General features: G+C 42.4%; 6 protein-coding genes across 6 annotated transcripts; 3 read left to right on the top strand and 3 right to left on the bottom strand.

Moving 5' to 3' along the window:
* Nucleotides 1–706: 706 nt before the first annotated feature.
* Nucleotides 707–2,055, bottom strand: H6S33_004203 (uncharacterized protein; the record flags this gene model as incomplete). Its single annotated transcript, XM_044835914.1, has 6 exons — nucleotides 707–981; nucleotides 1,056–1,186; nucleotides 1,253–1,424; nucleotides 1,499–1,642; nucleotides 1,716–1,806; nucleotides 1,882–2,055. The coding sequence occupies 6 exons, from the start codon at nucleotides 2,053–2,055 to the stop codon at nucleotides 707–709; spliced, it is 987 nt and encodes a 328-aa protein (XP_044690941.1).
* A 5,844-nt stretch (nucleotides 2,056–7,899) lies between these two features.
* Nucleotides 7,900–9,259, bottom strand: H6S33_004202 (uncharacterized protein; the record flags this gene model as incomplete). Its single annotated transcript, XM_044835913.1, has 6 exons — nucleotides 7,900–8,111; nucleotides 8,178–8,335; nucleotides 8,392–8,575; nucleotides 8,656–8,805; nucleotides 8,907–8,997; nucleotides 9,077–9,259. The coding sequence occupies 6 exons, from the start codon at nucleotides 9,257–9,259 to the stop codon at nucleotides 7,900–7,902; spliced, it is 978 nt and encodes a 325-aa protein (XP_044690940.1).
* A 3,179-nt stretch (nucleotides 9,260–12,438) lies between these two features.
* Nucleotides 12,439–12,825, top strand: H6S33_004201 (uncharacterized protein; the record flags this gene model as incomplete). Its single annotated transcript, XM_044835912.1, has 1 exon — nucleotides 12,439–12,825. One exon carries the CDS (start codon nucleotides 12,439–12,441, stop codon nucleotides 12,823–12,825), a length of 387 nt encoding a protein of 128 aa, XP_044690939.1.
* A 1,701-nt stretch (nucleotides 12,826–14,526) lies between these two features.
* Nucleotides 14,527–14,898, top strand: H6S33_004200 (uncharacterized protein; the record flags this gene model as incomplete). Its single annotated transcript, XM_044835911.1, has 1 exon — nucleotides 14,527–14,898. One exon carries the CDS (start codon nucleotides 14,527–14,529, stop codon nucleotides 14,896–14,898), a length of 372 nt encoding a protein of 123 aa, XP_044690938.1.
* A 1,906-nt stretch (nucleotides 14,899–16,804) lies between these two features.
* H6S33_004199 (uncharacterized protein) lies at nucleotides 16,805–17,176 on the top strand (the record flags this gene model as incomplete). The annotated part of the gene is made up of 1 exon (XM_044835909.1): nucleotides 16,805–17,176. One exon carries the CDS (start codon nucleotides 16,805–16,807, stop codon nucleotides 17,174–17,176), a length of 372 nt encoding a protein of 123 aa, XP_044690937.1.
* Nucleotides 17,177–18,772: 1,596 nt separating this feature from the next.
* On the bottom strand, nucleotides 18,773–19,090 carry H6S33_004198 (uncharacterized protein; the record flags this gene model as incomplete). Its single annotated transcript, XM_044835908.1, has 2 exons — nucleotides 18,773–18,814; nucleotides 18,911–19,090. 2 exons carry the CDS (start codon nucleotides 19,088–19,090, stop codon nucleotides 18,773–18,775), a joined length of 222 nt encoding a protein of 73 aa, XP_044690936.1.
* Between the last annotated feature and the right edge of the window lie 55 nt (nucleotides 19,091–19,145).

Raw genomic sequence — 19,145 nt, 5'->3', positions numbered from 1 at the left:
TCGTACTATAAAGAGCAGAAAGAAAACGTTGTGACGGCATAAGAAGGACCATTGATCTGGAGTGATTCATGATGTATCACTCGGGATCAATGATCGATAAAGACTTCGTCATGGGTCATCACTCGACCCAATGCTTGGCAAAGAGTAATAATTCCTATCGTGAGATTACCAGGCAGTGGATATGATATAATTTTGAGTATGATAAGACGTTCTATAGCTCGTCAAACACACAGAAACTACACTAAGTCAACTCATTCGAGCGAGTTCGTCAATGGTCAAATCTTGAGGGCAGATGATAAATTTAGATGTAGAGATAGAAAGACATTTGAGTCACTCGTACTATGTTCAGGTGTTTTCATTACTGAATCACGCGAATTTCATTCGGTTCTCATTTCACGATCACATCATTCATATGGGCTACGTAATGGACGTAGATTGGGAGTTTGCTTGAAAGCCATGATTGAATCACATTATTTTCTGGACGAGCAGCAAGTTTTTTTCTGACTTATTGGTACGCTTTATTTGTAGCGCATCAATCTATCTTATAACTGTACGTTCCTTTTGTACTATCATGAAATCCAATGAAATCTAATCCTTAATATCTTCTCATCGATGCCCTGAAAGCGTACAACCACCCCCTTTAATAAAATTTGAAATACCAGAAAACCAATCCATAATAACTCTAAATCTCTGCCCAGAAATCTTCTCAGATGTAAGAGCAGTTCCTGATCTTCTTGTCGCAGAGACCACGATTCGGTTTCTGACGTTTAGCGGCGGGCGCTGCTTCGCGAACACGTGCCTTACGACGAGCTGGGGCAGCTGCCAGATCTGGAACAGCCGCGACAGCTGGAGAGGCTGCAAGAATTTGAACAGCTGCGCTTGTAGGAGTACTGTTCTTGAACCACGGGTGGTCGAGAGCTTCGAGCGCAGTCATTCTCGTTTTTGGATCACCATTCAAGCAGTCTTTAATGAAACGTTCGGCTAAATTCAGAGAGGAGATGTTAGTGTCCAGTGGCAGAAGGTAAATCAGCTGAAGGTTCATGGGAAGTATTTACCATCAAGAGAAATTTTGTTAACAGGGAAGTTCTTAATGGTTGCAGCAGTGCCAGCAGTGGTCGCCAACTCGATCTTAATACGACGAGTGAAGAACAACTCCCACACAAGAATACCGAGAGACCAGATATCACTATATTAAATATATCATATTAGTAAACGTACTGGAGAGTCAGAGAGGAAATAATGGTGTGCCTACATTTCGGTTCCAGCAATGTGACCAGGCCACTTCAATTCTGGTGCCATGTAGCCAGGAGTACCGCCCGCCGTATCATCGGCATCCTTGACGTATTTTGACAGCCCGAAATCGGCGATCATTGCGACAGAGTTTTCATCAGATGTCTTGAGAAGGATGTTCGACATCTTGATGTCTATTGCAGAAAAAACATCGAAGTTAGTTTAGGTCATGAGCGTTGAGCAAGTGAGAAAAGCGGGTAGGACAAACCCGAATGAATGATGCCCATGCCGTGCATAGTAGAGAGTCCTGTAGTGATGTCACGGACAATAGACTTTGCTCTCTCCTCACGATGCTTATAAGTACTGCCTTGGCCAAGCTCGCCTCCAAGAGCAAGCTCAATGATCAGGTACCCTAAAATGAAGATATTAGTAATGAAGGGGGAGGGAAAGTTGGGATGATAGGTGAAGGATATAATGGTACTTACAATTTGACAAGCGTACCTTACTGCCCACCAGTTCGACGAGGTACTTGGAAGACCCAGACAAGTCGTGCATGATTTTTACTTCTTGTTCATACTATATTCAAAAGTACTATTAGAATCATCTAGCGAGGCACGATGCATGAATACAGAGGGAACATTGGAAGCCTACCATTTTGCGGTCTTCAGGGTCGATCGTAGCAGGAATGATTTTGATGGCATATTTAATCCCTGATACAATATTGGTTCCTACTACTACCTCGCCGAACCCCCCAGAACCGAGAGTTATCCCAAGCTCATAGCCTGGGAGATCATCTTCAGCCTGTTGCTTCAGTGTTTTCACCATGATGTTTGATGTTTGGATGTTTTTAGGCGAATAGCTCTCGATTTGATAAGCAAAAATCGATCGAACAGAAGCGGGGGAAGAAACCTCTTGAGCAGTGAAGGGGATGTTAATTTCAAAGCTTGTGAAGTAACTTTTTTGATGTGGTGGATGGAGGAAAAGAAGGAGTGAAACAGGTGCGGAGATAAATTATTTATAGCGACCGATGATTGACGAGAGAACTCCCTAGAACAATCTGCAACCAGAATATATCGCAGCAAAAGTCAATATTAGCCAGATAGAACACCACGGAAGCTAGCGACAGCCAGATATGGTTATGCACCAAAGGTGCATGCTAATTCCAAGAGAATAGGTACCTCTAGCCTGTCTCTAAGAGCTTACTTCGAACCTACAGGAGAGAGTAGGTAGCGCGTCCGGGTTCGAACCATAGGGCGAGCACCAATTCTGTTCGGTGTAGTATTAACTGAGATAAACCAGCAGAACTCTCATTTCTTGTTCGCGTGAACATTTCCGCTTGCGGGGGCCACACTCTGGATGAACCAGACTATGGACCATATCATAGCTGTTGAGGCCTCTTAACCCTCTCTTTGCAATATTTCTTCCACCATTGTCTTCTTGAGACTTGGTCTCAATATATAACTTCGTCATTAAGCTCTGCTGGATCCGATAGCCAGGCATCTATCCTATATGAAGGTTCGTTTAACACATTCTGCTATAGCCATGAGATAATAAGAACCGAAGTGCTATTGGCACCTACTAGCCAAATATATCCAGGAAGGATCTGACGAGCTCCCAACGAGTGTGCAAGAAGCTGTGGATGTTACTGCCTCGTTGACGGTATGTATCAAGAGAAGTATCCATCTCACCCCGGTACACATGGAGCCATGGGTGCTAGCTAGCTGCTGACATGACCGAGCAAGATCTAAATAGGTCACGTAGACCTTCTGCCCGTCATCCGTTCAGTTCCTCATATGGCCAAGCTCTAAACAAAGAGCTTGCTCATCAAGATCTATAATCCGTTGTTGTGGCGTGGTCAGAGGCAGTAGTAATCTCCTACTTCTTTTACACAGGTGGGCTTTTGTCCCGCAATACCGAAATTGATAGTCTAGACTGGTCCAAGCTAATATCCCGGGCTAATATGAGTAGTTGAAGTATTCAAGTCTATAACCCGCGGTTAATGCTTTCACCTTGTACTACATCTTTACTCCGTGTAGCGAGCTAGTCCTGATGCTGACGGGTCAATATGTCACCCTGATTCCTTCTAGATGACAGTGAGATCTAAGACTCTTTAGAGACCGAGACATCTGCAACTGTGCCAGGGGCGTAGCCTAGGATAGCATCGTCTACTCGAGGTGAGGATTGAGAGTCTCCTTGAGGTGCCTGGCCTCTTGATCTGCGTTCTTATCTGCAGTGTTTCCAATGATTTGCCGGTTCTGCGGTCCAAACCGGTCGAACTAAACTGTTTAACTTAACAGTTGGCGCAGTTCTTAACATTTTCAATAGATGGTTTGAACGGTTTAGAAATCTTCAAAACTTCTTATACCGACGGTTTAAAAGGTTTATACAACCCTGTTCCTGAGCTCGAACACACTACTTAGCCAGTTGGAAGACCCAATTCATCAGCTCGAACACCCGTTCGAGAACATGGATATCTATTCTGCGGACTCTTTTCATGGTATATATGCCAAGACATAGAACCACAGTTTAGACGGTTAAACCGGTTCAAACTGTCAAGATAAATACTTGGTACAGTTGGTACGGTTTGACCTCATTGATTTAGCTAGTGGTTGGTGCGGTTTTCTCTTGTACCAGAACCCATTTCTACCGTTGGAAACCCTGCTTGTCTCACCTCGACATCTAAGACCGCAGTCTTTGATGGCAATAAAGGGTCATTCCGGGAGAGCAAAAGGTGGTACTGAGTCGAAATAAAGGAATATTCTATGCTCAATCCAATCTCAATCGGGTATAATAAAGCCGAAACCTTTCATTGGAAGTGCTCGAGACAAGAATATTTGATGCGGTCGACGCTCTTTGTCTTTTTAGTCCACTGTCCTTGCTGATCATGGAGGACGTGTCCTCAAGGCAAGAACCCGAGGACATTTATTCTCATCGACAACGACACTAGCCAGAGCCCTAAAAATGACAGGTTTTCATTGAATAACGCGGTGTTTTATACTCCTGTGTTTTCAACTTCCTAAGCCACGGACGGAGCGCGGATAACGCAACGATTCGAGGAATATATGCCTCTTGAAACGGATGTCTTCGATTTGTCGACATACCCAAATATATCACTTATTGGTACTGAGGGTCTGAGAGAAGAGCTCGATCGAGGGGTGTCTAGACGATCAGAGGCAAACTCTACTCTGGTGGTGTTCAATGGTGTTCAATGCTCATGATGGTTTCCAAAAGATTCAAGGGGATTTATGTACTCACCTGTGCTTATTTTCTTCTGAACGAAACATTTCCTATAGAGGTTGTAACACAGTCGAGATATTAAACCGGAAATAACCGGAGTGCAAGCGTGGGCTCGAAGCGCCAACGGCATCCAGGTCATTCACAGCCAAAATAGTGTGCAACTGGTGCCCAATTCGAGGGGAGCGCCGCGAGCGTTCTTTGGCGGGGTGGTTCCCTGCGTGGGCGTTGCTACCTTTCCATCACCTGGGAGAGGTCGAGCCTACCGTGACTTGTTTGAAAGCCTGCTTACATTAGTCGCATGACTCCCGAACATATCCTTCTAGCGACCAGTCTTTTCAACTTGTCCCTATCGATGTACAAACCTCCGCTAGTCTCCGCTAGTTGAAAGTTCGTTCGATGAACCTCCTTTTTGCAAAATTCTTTGTTTAATTTTCTTGAGTCTACAATGTCAGAGCTCGAATCAGAGAAGAAAGGCTGGAAAACATGCTCTTCCATAGAACAACACTTTGCAATTGGACAAAAATTAATATGAATATATATATGTTTAAACAACTACATAAAAGCGCCAAAGATAATAATCTAGACCGCCTCAGTTAATTGCCCTTTTTGTGGACGGCTAATTTTATAGAATTTTCTGCCTCGTCAAAGATGCCAGTAATTGCGATCTGATGTGAACAAAAGAGAGGGAAAAAAAAGAAATGCATCATCCTTCGAGGTAGCCCAGACCCTAGTCTCGTACCCATCCCCTACTTAGCAGCAAGCTGCTCACCAGTAGAAGTAGAGGGGGTGGGGAGGAGCCTACCCAAACCCCCTACCTGGCATTTCACGTGTGTCTCATGCGATTACCTAATCTCGCCTGCTTCTCGCTACAACGGTAAGATCGGAAAACAATACAACAAGATAAGACGCGTCATGGAGCCCCCTATGTTAGATGGGATTTACGCTCGGAATACCTAAAGTGGTATTAATTAACCGGAAAAAGACATCTTGGTATCATTCTTATCTCACTCCGCGTAGCGCCTCGGGTTGAAATCTTGGAGCGAGTAGATGTCGGGAGTGCCGTGCAGCCACCATTACCTTATTTAGTACAACTCTCGCTGCCGGATATTGTAAGCACCAGCCCTATTCCATGAGGCCAGGTTGCCACCATTTCCCCTGGCGATCTAATAAGGCTTGGTTTTTGCTGTATATTTTGTATATTTCTTTCCTAACAGTTCTTTTTACTTCAAATGTATAGTTTCTAGGAACCGAATAATGTAACATTTTGCTCATGGGCGCTTTTTCACCTGTGAATGTAGGGAAGCTACGTTACAGAGGTAGAGTGGATGGAACAGGGTACAGGTTGTCCAACTGACCAACCAAGCACATACATATCACTACACAACAAGAGCTTGCCCCTATAGATATAGCTTCTCCGAAGAGACTCGTCTCCCGTGGGGAGAGCTACCCCTCACGTCTACAATCCATACACAACGCTCTTGGATACACAGATCTTTCTGCACATGTACAACCGCGGTCCTAAGACACCATACTCACCAGAGAAAGCGGAAGACAACATAAACAACATACCCACCGCCTAACACCTCCGCCCCCATTCCAATGGTGGCTGCAAGACTCCGCCGAACGATCGGGGAGAGGTTTTCTCTCAGTTAAAAACCGGTCTAACATGAAACCAGATAGGAGATATCCGAATCCTGAGCACCCTTATATCTGGGTTCATGGAGTTCGCTATCATTTACTATAACTTACGGTCCAGTCTGCAGAAGTGAAGGGAGCTTTAAAGAACAGATGTTGGGGAACTGGTGCTGTAACTCCTACCAAAGGTAATTCTGGCTCCTCAGTGTAGACGCTGTCGAAATAATACCATTCTACCTTCCTATTGCTCCGTTACCTATCAAGGATAGATGAACTCACCCCCGGTCGCACTTCTCCTATGGCGGTTCAGGTAGACTTGGGAGATCCGGCGTCGTGAATGCACACGTTTGATAATCACTTCCTCACGAACTACGACAGAGAGGCCGTACTTGTTTACAGGAAAGAGAAGAGATCTAGAGATGGCCTTATACGAGGTTCTGCCCGGCGATAGATGGTGTCTAGGCGTTCGAATAAGATGGCTGCCGTTCGCCAGACTGGTGCGGACATTGTGAATTAATGATAGGATGATTTCATTGCTGGCACTACTAATAATTTGAACAAAGATGTGAGCACCACCGAGTGGTAATTGTCTACATTCCATGCACACAGCAAGCGGCTCTTCAAGATACTCCGACACACTCAGAGATCATGAATACTTCACACAACTCATCATGCCTGTGGCGCCGCCCCTGTGCTACGAAGGGTAGCGTCATATGTACAAGTTAGTAGCTGGGACTGAAAGGGACTTTAATTTATGGTATCAATCAATCGTGATTTGAGAATCCCTGTGATAGGACGTATACTACATATAGTTAAGAGCCACGGTACCATGGCTTTCTCGGACACTTTACCCTGGAGGCTAGGGGATTACTTGACAGCAAAAGGAGGAAAATTCACTTTGAGAGTGTCTATAACTCCTGCACAGAGAAGGGCAACCTTGCGATAACATTTAACCTCCTTTCAGTGAACGGCGCTATATTTCATTATTGTTCATTACATGTAGTCTTTGAGGGTCTAGAGATGTTGTCATACAGCGAGTCGAGCAGCTAGCATGCATGTTGGTTAGCTTCGAGAAAAGGCTTGGGAGCAACCGATCTTCTTACAAGAAGGCTTGGCGACAACCAACCCCGGCCAGATATTGAACCTGTCTTTAACTACACGATGTTTTGTGGAAGATTTACTCCTTTGTGACACAAAGGACGAATTACGAAGTATCGCGATATGGTTGCCAGGGCCTAGGGATGAAGGAAATAAGGAGGGTATTAATTAAAGACAGAGCGCCAGAAGAACAATGATCACTAAATTTATAAAATCTCAAAATAGAAAGAGGATGTACGATAATATTCACGAGCTACGAAAGCACCTGTCATTTAAAGATAATTTCATTGTTCCACAGTTTACTCTTGCCTCTAAATCCTTCCACAAATACAAGCCACTCGTAGAAACATGGATTATGACAGATTTTCAAAACCCATAGAGTGATAGCCGTTATACGCAGGTAGAAGTAGATGAGATGAATCAAAATAATCATCGAGAAATAATGGCAGACAGCACAGAAACTAAGGGCTCTACGTCAGAATTGCCGATGCTGACGGGAAGGAGAAAACCATGGGCTACCTTATAACACCTCCGAGGGAAACGACATCTGCAGAATAAGTTGAGTTAGAATTATAAACATACAGGATGAGGCGGACTATCACGAAAGCTCTTACCACGAAAGAAAGAGAGTGATTCAAAACTTCTTGTGAGGCGGCAATTCTTTCCCCATAGCTAAGTGGGAGACGTTTTTGCTAGAGCCTAGTTCGTGATGATGCTCCGACCAATTTCTGCCAGTGCAGACACGACAGACCGGAAGGTGCTATTACCACCTATTTCTCCATCCTTCAATGACATGACAGGAAAGTCGGCCGCTTCGCGTACGTCCTTAAGAAAAGGATGATGAACTGCTTCAATGGCGGTCATGCGCTTCTTAGGGTTGACGATGAGGCACTTGGAAATGAAGTCCTTTGCTGAGGCAACAACGCAAAGGAATTAGTGATACAACTTACATATTTAAAGTCGAATGGGTGCCTTACCAGATCTAAGTTTAACAGCATCCAGGTACGGATCAATCCAGCCCTCAGTCAAACTTCCAATGTAGTCACGAAAAGTACGGTCTTTGTGACAGCTAGGATCCCAGGGGAAGCGATTGGTGAGGAAGGACATAGTGAAGATACCCAGAGACCACATATCACTATTTCACGGTTACTCAAATTGTACTATTAGCTAATGATTGGAGTGTTTACTAACAAGGATGGACCGTATGGCATGCTTCTGCAAGCCTCTGGCGGAATATAATCAAGGCTGCCACAAAAGCCTTGGGCAGAATCATATGGTCTTCTGATGTTATACTTTGTGGTAAGACCAAAGTCCGCGATAATGACGCTCGATGGTTGCCTTCTGGTTAGGAATAAAACATTATCGTGCTTGATATCTATTACGATCACAGATTAGCCAATATTATTCTCGATGGACCAGAGGTTAATTATGCCGAGCTGGAAGTAATTATAATACCTCGATGAATATATCCGTTTTTGTGCAAGACGGCCAACCCATGAGCAACTTGAAACACAACATTGTTTATGACACGGTAGTCTGGAACCCTATGATATCTCCTCCATTCGAAAACATCACCACCATCGGCGCGTGTCATGATAAGAACAACTATTGTCGAAGAATAAAAATCAGTAAAGGGTCTACATCATAGATAATTCCTACTTCGAATATTTTCTCCTCCTTTTATCGGTTTACTAAAATACACTTACTTTCATAATCTGTTTGAAAACATTCAATCAATTTCACAAAGTTGCCACCCATTCCCGAGATTTCTTTCATAGCCAAAATCTCTTTTTCAATCTATATGATCATGGTACTGGTAAGTGAGTGCATCATGAGAGTATATGTTTTTAATTATGAGATGAGATGTGCTACTTACACTCCGAGTAGGATAGTTTTTGGCAAGCAAAGCATCCTTGTTAAGAAGCTTCGCAGCATATTTCTTATCCGGGTCGCTATCTCTCACGGCAAAAACTTGACCACTATTGCCCTCCCCCAGATGACGGCCTAGGACGTACCCTCCGATATTATCTCCAGGACGGCGATTTGGGAATGTGGGCATTTTTTTCAGTATTTGAATAAATTAATCGTCCTGCAATTGGATAAGAGGTAAAGATTTATTAAAGCGGAAAAGGACGTAGGTTTTGGTGGTGATTTTTAATTAGCTGTTAGAATTCTGTTCTCCAGCTCTTGTGATGTTGACTGAGGAGAGTTGGAGTTAGATGGTTGCTATTTGTGGTCTTTAATAGCCAAAGTTTTGCACAGTGTCAGCGAAAATTGGTTTAGTACCCGCAGACATCCCAGGCCAGCGGGATTTACTTTAGCACTCACGTACACTTATGTTACCTCAGTGGTATTCTGCTTAGCACGCGCAGCCATCCTATATATATGTCAGCGGAATTCGGTTTAGCACCCGTACCTGTCCCACTGCAAACACAATATATATCTGCAAGACTCAAACATAATCAAAGCAGCTTGTTGTCCACACTGCCGCCAAAGGCAGAGGAGTCTGCTGTACCCCGTGCCTCCTGATTCTTTCTTGGCTCTCCTTTGCCATTACTGGTTCCTGTGCTGGCCTGGTGGCCGTTAGGGACGGAGTATAGTACTTGTGCATTAAGATTTACCAATACACAATGGCTCTTTCCCGAGCATATAAGCTCACAGACTAGTTATCAGTGTTATATATATATTCATAGGTTTACAAAAGTATTCCCCTAACTAAGATTGACTGTTGACGAGTCATGGCCGACTATTCCTTAATAATACTAAATGATTAATTAGCACAAGCTAGCTCTCCATCTCTGGAACCAGCAACACTCGAGAGTTTTCTTTTAAATTTTCTACACCGTACTAATAGAGAGTTCTCAACATTGAGGTCTTCCATGAGATGTTTTTGTCCTAGGATAGCCCAACTCCCCTAACACTCATGCATATCTCTAACGCGCGGTCAGCTCCATTGTACAAGTTACATTTCTTTCTTACAGTAAGCAGCATTTACACATTGAACGCACATGATCATCCACAACACATAATCCACCCGCTCCGCTCCTACCCCTAGCTAGCTAGACATACACAATCCAGAGCACTCGAGCTCGTAGACCGCAGCCCTCTCCAGCGCTACCAACTAAGCCCACAACCACCACCTTATATTTGACTACTCCACCAGCGGGTCGAGCCTCACGGACACAATCTACCCACACATGGGTATGCAGTCTAGGTCTAAATACCACGTTTCTTGCATGTAATTGGCAAGAGTTATCATGTTACGAACCCGAAAAATCGGGATGACGTTGGGGGTTGTCATGCAGTAGGGTAACAAGTTCTCGACCTCCAGACAGCTAGCTAGCTACCTATATTATCTAATTAGTACATAGCTATAACGAGTATGCAATGTGTATTTTAAAGGTTTTGATTGGCTGTGTTTTGGATGTTTTCTTTTTCTCGAGCTATTGATACTTAGGGTAGTGAGTCGGCTATAAAAAAGAAAGGTTATGTTGGAGGTTATGTTAGGTTACCGTTTCTTTTTGTTGTTACTGAATTCTACTATTCGGTGATTGTGATATGTTTTGTAATTTTAATATATTTTGTGATTTTGAGATGTTTAATATAGCTGCTGTACTGTTGCGTACATATATGCGGCAATGTAGGTACCATTAACCTTTGGTCTTGGCTGCAGTTCTCTGTATCTTAGAAACGCATTAGGGGTATAGTATCTGCCGAACACTTTCAGTGGTCCCGCTACAGGGCGACGCCGTACAGGTATGGCGCTAGGTGACTACAAGTTGCAGTAGTTGAGATCACCGGACGTACGCCGCCTCTAATCTAACCAACAGCATGTATACTTGCGATAACGGACAATTCCGCATCCGTGGGAGAACTCGTTAGCTGAGATACGTTGCCCAAGTTCATATGATCATCCATACGGACAGTGAATGGGGAAAGGACAACAAAGGGCGCTCCAGTGTAACGGATATCGATATATAAGGAAGGAGCTAAGAGGATGTTTCTAGATTTAACTGTAAACCGCATACAGCAATCCAAAGCTTCAGGCTAAGAACTATTTATACAAAGGTAAGCCCTTCTCATACTGTGCGGGTGGGTTGTTTGGAGCTTTGGATAGTACTGACGTGGTAGAAAGCGAGTGAGAAATTATGTTTATCATAATACTCTCAGAATGGGAGAGCACGCAGACTTAAGCATACTAGTGACAAGAGAAGACTGCTATTTTCAACGTCACAACGCCAACTCCTCTTAGAAGCCAAACCCAGCGTCATACACTATCATTCGCGCTTCTAGTGTCTTGCGAGGAAGATTTCCGGCCAAAGACAGTTAAAATATCCTTTGTATCAGGTACCACAATACGATATATACTAAGTCATATCGGGAACTTTATACCCAAATAAATGCATTTACCCTTGTACTATCTCTTTCTCAATGGCATTGTTGGAAGCTTTATAAGGTCGGTGGTGGCCTGTTGAGCAACGACGATCAAATAATGGTTCTCATCTCTCTCAGACTTTCAACCTAGCCTCAACCACATTCTGGACATAAGAACGATTAGACGACTAACAGAAATATCTACCAACAACCTTCACTCATCACCCACATACACTGTAAACTATTTACAACTCGCACTAGGACGTGGCCAACTTAAAAATGGTTTAGCGGGTGTTTCAGGAGATTGCGAGGATTGTCGAAGCAGCCAAAGAACGACAAGCCACTCCTATCTTAAGAAAAAAGGACCCGGGAGACCCCTTTTTATTCTTTAATGTTTTTCGGTGAGAAAATATGCGATGAACTTACGCTTCGTTGTAGTTCTCCATCTAGAGCCGTTATTCTAATTCTAGTCACAAACTAGATGGTCATTATATTTCGCGCAATCTTCATACAGATTATGATGGAATAGTATAATATTAGCTGGCCGAAGAGGTTTGCCCACTTCAATGTTGAATATGTTCTTCAATGTGAACGATATGTTAATCTTTTAAAGTTTAATTAGTCAGGGAATAATTGAAAGGTCAGATATTCTGATTGCAGTAGGATTTTCAAGGGTTATGTCCTTCTTTCCCTCTCATTCAATTGCATGTGCTAGCTATCGCCTCCATAAAACACCAGGTCAAGCATCGTACTGCTAAACTATATTTTAACAGAGCTAGGATCATACTAATTAATACCATTCATAAGAGCACTTCTAATTACGCACATTAACGTCCCCAAAGATATAACGTAGGGAGTCAGAAAATGTCTGATGAAAGATTAAAGTATTGTAATGACCGCTTCGACGACTTATCGAAAGCCATTTCAAAATTCGCAGAGAACATAGAACAGAACAGACGAGGACTTGACTTCGCTGTATGCGAGAGTTGGCAATACTGGCACCAACAAGCTGAGCAACAAAAAGAACGTTTCTCCAAGCTACAGGAATACATCGGTAAGACCTACGACCTCTTAGAGGACCGCGGCAAGTACGCATCCTATCCTATCTTGGCAGCGAGGAAGACGGTGGTAGATGAAGACTATGACAAGATAAATGAATCAATGAAGGAGTTTGATCAGGTCTGTAGTGAGCAGTGTGCTTTGGATCCAGAATGGCCCCCCTATCGAGCAAGACCACAGCGTCAATTTTGATACGGACCAGTGCCTAGATATATACCAAGCAGTGTTATATTACTCAACCTGTATATATACTAGGATTAATATTAATGTTAAGGAACTATATGTATAGTAGAGCACATGCAGGGGAGGAATAATAACCGCGCGAAACCTCCCTGCAAATTCAATAATAATAAAGTTAGCACAAATTAGAAGGGAGTGCACATCACAGCTAAAATCACTCAACACCTGATCTTGGAATTGAGGGGGTGGTGTGGGCTGGCAGGAGATAGTTTTCATTCAGGTTCGTCATGAACTATCACTCGTTTTAAAGATTTACAGAAATAGCTGCATCGCATACTTATCCACAATAAACGCGCGCTATCTGAATGGTATATACTGCCCAGAGAAGACTGAAAGGAAGCCTTTATCTCACGGGAACAGAACTGTAATGCGCAATATACGGGCACCAGTTTTTTGTTTATGATGACTCTTATAGCCCGTCCTTGCACTGGTGACACCTTGAAACGGAGTATGCGATATTGAATCCAAGCATTAACTGAACAATAACATTAATCTTGGCATGGATAACCATTGCTCCTGCACTATTAGCTGGCATATTAATCAAGATTAACATAGCTCGTAACATTCATCCTCAAATCCCCGCCCTAATAACATAACTCCACCCAAAGAAGAGCTAAATTGATTTGGCATCTATAGAGCGATAGAGGAGGTGAAGGCTAGTTGAATAATAGAGAAATAATCAAAATAGGGCATTGTTGTGCACCTTAGAGCTTGGAAAATGTTTACGTCGAAAATGTTCTGGCTCAAGGGGTCCCAACCACACGTCGATAAATCTATACATCAGCTAGGATGATTGTATTCTGTTTTTGATGTCTCCAGAAAATTCATTCTCTCAGTCCAATGGAAATTCGCATGTTGCTTTATTTTAAGTTTGAATTTGGAACTTTCTGTTCAAGGCAAATAGAACTTATGCGAAAGAGAAGGCAACGTATATAAAGTAGAAGTCTTGCGTCTTATTTAAAGTAATCTTTAATTAAATATCCCCGGACACGCGCCTTACATTGAAATACGGTAAAGCCAAACACTAAATCTAAAGAACCATAATAATCTTAAAAGGATAGACTCAATAGCTTCTTAATACGGCCCTCAATCAATAAAACAAAGTCGAACTGCCGGCGGATAGTAGAAAACGTTTTGCATCTGGGGCGCAAAGATTTCGGCGAGACCCATTTTTTGCTGATGTATTAACTCGTTCTCAATACATGAACACAAACTCAGGTGTCAATAAATTATGAGAAAATCACTCAGATACTATATCTCTACTGACTGTTAACTCCTTCTCATTGCAAGGGTGAACCAAACTCGATAACGAATGATACCATTATATTCTAATAGTAATATAAGGCAAAAGGATCAGTGTGTCTTTGGTTTCTTTTTTTCGCTTAAATTGATCAATTCGCCACCAACCCTGGCTCAGCATTGTATACGGTATGACTGTGCTTATTATATCCGTAGACCACTTTTACAATAGGATAAATTTATATAATTTGACAATGTTACAATATTCAATTACCTGACTCGGCTTATACTGAATATAAAACAGCTCAGCCCAGGCCAGGGTTCTAATCTTGTAATAAATTCACGGATATTCTCTATTGTCAACAATTAAATCAAACAACGCCAAACAATCAATCATTAATATATTTCGTTATAATGTCTTCAAACAAGGGCAAAACAGGTGAAGGTCCAGAGCAGTCATTAGCTTTGGCTCGAGGTCTGTTCTGGGACATGATTCGTGACAGTGCAAAGTTCAAAGACTTAACTGACACTGGTTTGAGATTAAATAAATTGAGTGGCAGAAAATCGAGGTTCTACTGGCTTGATGATAAAAAGATTCAATTGACTGCTTGGGAGGAGTACCAGAAATCGGTAATTGATACATATAATACAATTGAAGATCATATTGGAAAGAGTCATACAGGCTGTGAAGACTTAAAGGCAGCGATGGATATTGCATTTGATAAAGTTCACGAATCCCAGAAACTGTATGATGAGTATTCCAGGGAACAGGCAGACTCTTTTTGAAATTTCCTTTGGCTGGTTTGGTAGAATAATATCTGTCTAAAAGGAAATATCCAAATATCTGATAATTCATAGTATCATCTATAAGGTCAACGTAATCTAAAGTAATAAATTCAAACCTTGATTAGCACTGATATTTTTCCATCTGTATATCATATATATAATTCTATTTACATATTTACTAGTGTTTAATCTAGCTCCGTGACTAATAATTTCAGTTACCGACTGACCAAATATTTACATACCGACCTCCTTCCCAGTTAGATGATTATTTGTCGTCGAATTGGTGCAGAATCCGGTATCGCTTTGGCTTACAATTTTGGCGTTTGATTAGGTACTGATTTTATTCTAAAACAGGTGATTATTTCCTGTTAATATGCTCTCGATATGGAGTCCGTATCGATATGAGTATAGGTGCAAATACAGGTCTCAGAGGGTAGAAGATACCTATGGAGGCAATAATTAGTTAGGTTGTGAACAGGCAACCGTTGAGGTATTTAGATAGGTTGTATGTATGTATGGAGGTGATGTATAAGCCAAGGTTGATATATAGAATCAGACATCCCGGAGTTCTCAATAGCACGCTACGTCAATTTTTACAAGGTTTTCTCCATCAGATAATCTCTATTAGAAACATCGCCTGTACTTCATCCGAAACATCTTCAAAATCATAGGCAAAGATATTTCACATTTTTGCCCGCAACACAGTCACGAAAACACCACATGTCGTATTTTCGACGTATTCCAGGCGACGGAAAACTGCATGTTAGACTTAGGGAGATCGGGAGAAAGTCATCGATCAAAAGACGGGCAAAATAGGAGAATTTGCCTACAAAAGACGACATTGGGCTTAGGATACAACATGTCAAATTGAACTCTGCTCATTGGAAATGATTGTGTTTTTTTATCACTCACAGAATAAGCGATTGTAGTTTGAAATAGTAAAGGTAGCCTCTAAACATGATTCTTCTACACAGGATATACGAAAGAAGCGCTCAACACCATTGCATATCCAAAAATGATACAATCATTGTTACAGTTGAAACCATTGTTTAAATATCTTTATTGGCTTCAATACAACTATCACTTCTATATATAACAGGTAAAATCCATTTATCTATGTATAATGCAGATGAGATGTTGTATACCTTCAACCATAGCAAGTCGATCAAGTGCTAACTCCAGGTTGATTTGAACAAAAGTGGTTTCTTTCCGAAAATCAAAGCACATGAGCGAACCATTACTGTCGGTACTCGCATGTCACTGAAAAAAAATTATATTTCAAATCCCCACTATGGCCATGGTAATTCTCAAATATCTCCGAAATTACACGAAAATAATAGTATACCTCCGGATTTATACCCATATAAGAGGCACGCTTACCCAGGTAAAATACCCGTGGGTTAGGCCGGGTTGGGTAGGTACAGACTCTTTTGATACCCGGGTGTACCCATTGAGATGTCTGATTACGATTTCCAAACTACTTTAGGTTTTATTTATTTCAATTTGGCCTGGCAGTTTAAGGCATAATGCATTTAGGTACTCGTATCACTTGATAAATCTATTTAGTTCTTAACCGGCATGGAATTAGATTGAGATATCTTATTTTGCTTTTCATATTAAGACAGGTATATTGTACCGCACTTGAACGTGACCTCAGGGAGCAACGTTTCACTCATCAGAGACACTTCAACCGTTTATAAATAATTCGGGGTAGCCAGAGTCCAGTTTGGAGCATAGTATGCTGATGTAATGATTGGACAAGAAGAGCGCATTCAATCCCTTGACATAGTTTGGACGGGTATAAAACACCTGAATCTGGTCCAGCTTCTGAAAGGTTTATAGGTCATCAGAATATCTCCGTTACCTACTGCCCCCAACGCACATCAAGAAACAAATTGAACAGAACATGTCGTCACACACTAGTAGTTCACAAAGTAGCTCTGGCAAGTTAGCTCGTGCTCGAACTCTTTTTCAAGGGATGATTGAAGACAGCGCGGATTTCAAGCGCGTTACTGAAGAAGATTTGGCTGAACTCAAACAACTTGGCAGACAGACAAAGCGCTTTTGGATTGCCGATAAGAAGGTGCAGATGAGTATATGGGAGCAGTACCAAGAAACAGTCATCGCTAAATATGATATAATTGAACACCTTATCGGTGACAAGCATAAAGGCTGTGAAAGTCTGAAGGCAGCTATGGATCTGGCATTTGACAGAGCGCAGTGGTCACAGAAAAGATATGATGCGTATTGTGCATGGCACATCGCCTCATTCCCTTAGAAATTATTTTTACCTTTTTTCCTTTTTTTTGCCTCAGAGCCGTAGCCTTCTTGTTTTTTCCTTTCTCTCATTATGGAACGACAATGAAGCAAATTTCCTTTAAATAGTTGAATCTATAATAGAAATATTATTCATGCTTGTACTCACAGGTTCTGGCTTCATTGCAGTTTGATAAAGACACACCCATTGGGCCGCATTTATTCTGAAGTACACGTGTACATGTCGGTACTTTATATGAACTTGTACCCATACCCTATTTCATCATCAAGATCTTACCATATACCAGAGGAACAAATCCCTTGCTATATCGTACAGAGTCGGACCCTCACTGGGCTTCACACGCTCGCATGGATTAACAGTTGCTGTGAGAACAGGACACCGTGGGTGTATTTTGTGGGCTGATGTGGGCTAGGCGGTAAACGGTAGTCACTTAGCACGAGGCCACCCTGATGCCACCTAGGCTGTCCGAGTAACCTAGATAAAGAAGGGATGTTAGTTATCATTATAAAAACATTTTGAGCTTCATAATACAACTGCGTACAGTTGCGCAGCTTTCCTCAAGGTGTAAGGTCCTCCGAACAACGTTGTAAGCAATGACCCCCTTTCGGGAAACTAACCCCAGGCTTGATACCCACAATTTAAAGAACAACTCCTGGTCGAAGCTTGAAGGTGGCTCCCCGAGGATAATGTCTACTTGTAAGCTGAGAATGGATCAACAGGGATCCGCCGTGCATTTCCTTTTATAGTCGCAGTAGCTGTGCAATTCATATCTATGTCCAGCAAGGTATTTCCCTCTCGGGCCCTGTTCTTTTCACTCCATGTACAGTTTTTCTTAGAATAGCACGGAGAAGTTGGGTCGACCATTGAGTAGGCATTGGAGGTAAAGGGGTATGTTGGCCAAAGTTTCTTTACGTCGTGGGACTTGAAACGAAAGAAAGAAAATGCAAGAAAAACATTCATCCCACGATTGTCCGAACAGAAATCGAGGGCACAGGTTTCCTCCGTACCTGGTAGTTGTTTCATGGGCAGCTGGGGTCAAATACTTGCTTTTGGGGGGTTGAATCGAGGGCCTCCTCTCGGAAACCCAGCCAGACCGAAGAACTCAATCTTTACATGTCCTCCCTCTGAGTGAGGAGTCTTTTTCTTCCAGTTTATTCGTTGCCATCCTCTAATAATTTGACACCGCTGATTTCGGTTTTATTTTTCGGATACGGAAGTGGCTGGTGGCGGCTTTCTCATTTTACTTTCACGGATGTATCATTAGGTATACTTGTACGCTCAACCTCAAGAGAGGTAGAAGATCCTAGTTGCTATAATATTATCTTGTCCTTTTCTGCTTCCCTCATTCTCGTTTTTTTATTTTTTTATTTTTGGCATAGATTAATAACATTCTTACCCTAGAGTGAAGTTTCAAAAAGATAGATATCCGTCGACGACGTTAGTGAGGGCCTCAGCGCCCTAGGCCCTGGGAACATTAAACCCCTCTCCGCAAAACGCAAAACATCGTTCTCTCCTCACGGAGGAGCTGTTTTGTTTCCAAGAACCACTCACACCCTAGCATAAAGTTTAAGGCATTCCTATACTCATTCCCTCCGACTAACCTGGCCCTCCCGGAGGAGCTTTAGGTGTTTCCGAGTCCTGTGTACAGACTGTTAATCACTATAAGAGTTGACCTGTGCTGGCCGTTCTGTGGTGAGAAGCAATCTTTCCTTGAGTACCTATGTTCCGACGTACCTGTACAAAAAGGAATAGCCTGTACAAATAAATACTACTATTACTGGTCCATTTAACTTCCCTAATCCTTTTCTCGAATGTTGCCAGCTGGAGCGGACGGGAATATGGTGGTGAAAATCCTTCTGTAGTGACAGTGAGTCTCGAGAATTCTGCCGAGAAATGGCCCGCGATGTAGAGCATTGTAGCGCTTCGCTTGATATGCTGATGTACGCATAGCAAAGAGGAACCACGCCAC

Source organism: Morchella sextelata (genome assembly GCF_020137385.1).
Source record: "Morchella sextelata strain SCLS chromosome Unknown scls_17, whole genome shotgun sequence".
Classification (NCBI taxonomy): Eukaryota; Fungi; Ascomycota; class Pezizomycetes; order Pezizales; family Morchellaceae; genus Morchella; species Morchella sextelata.
The sequence above is the reverse complement of the archived record's forward strand: the minus strand, read 5'-3'. Positions and strand labels throughout refer to the sequence as shown.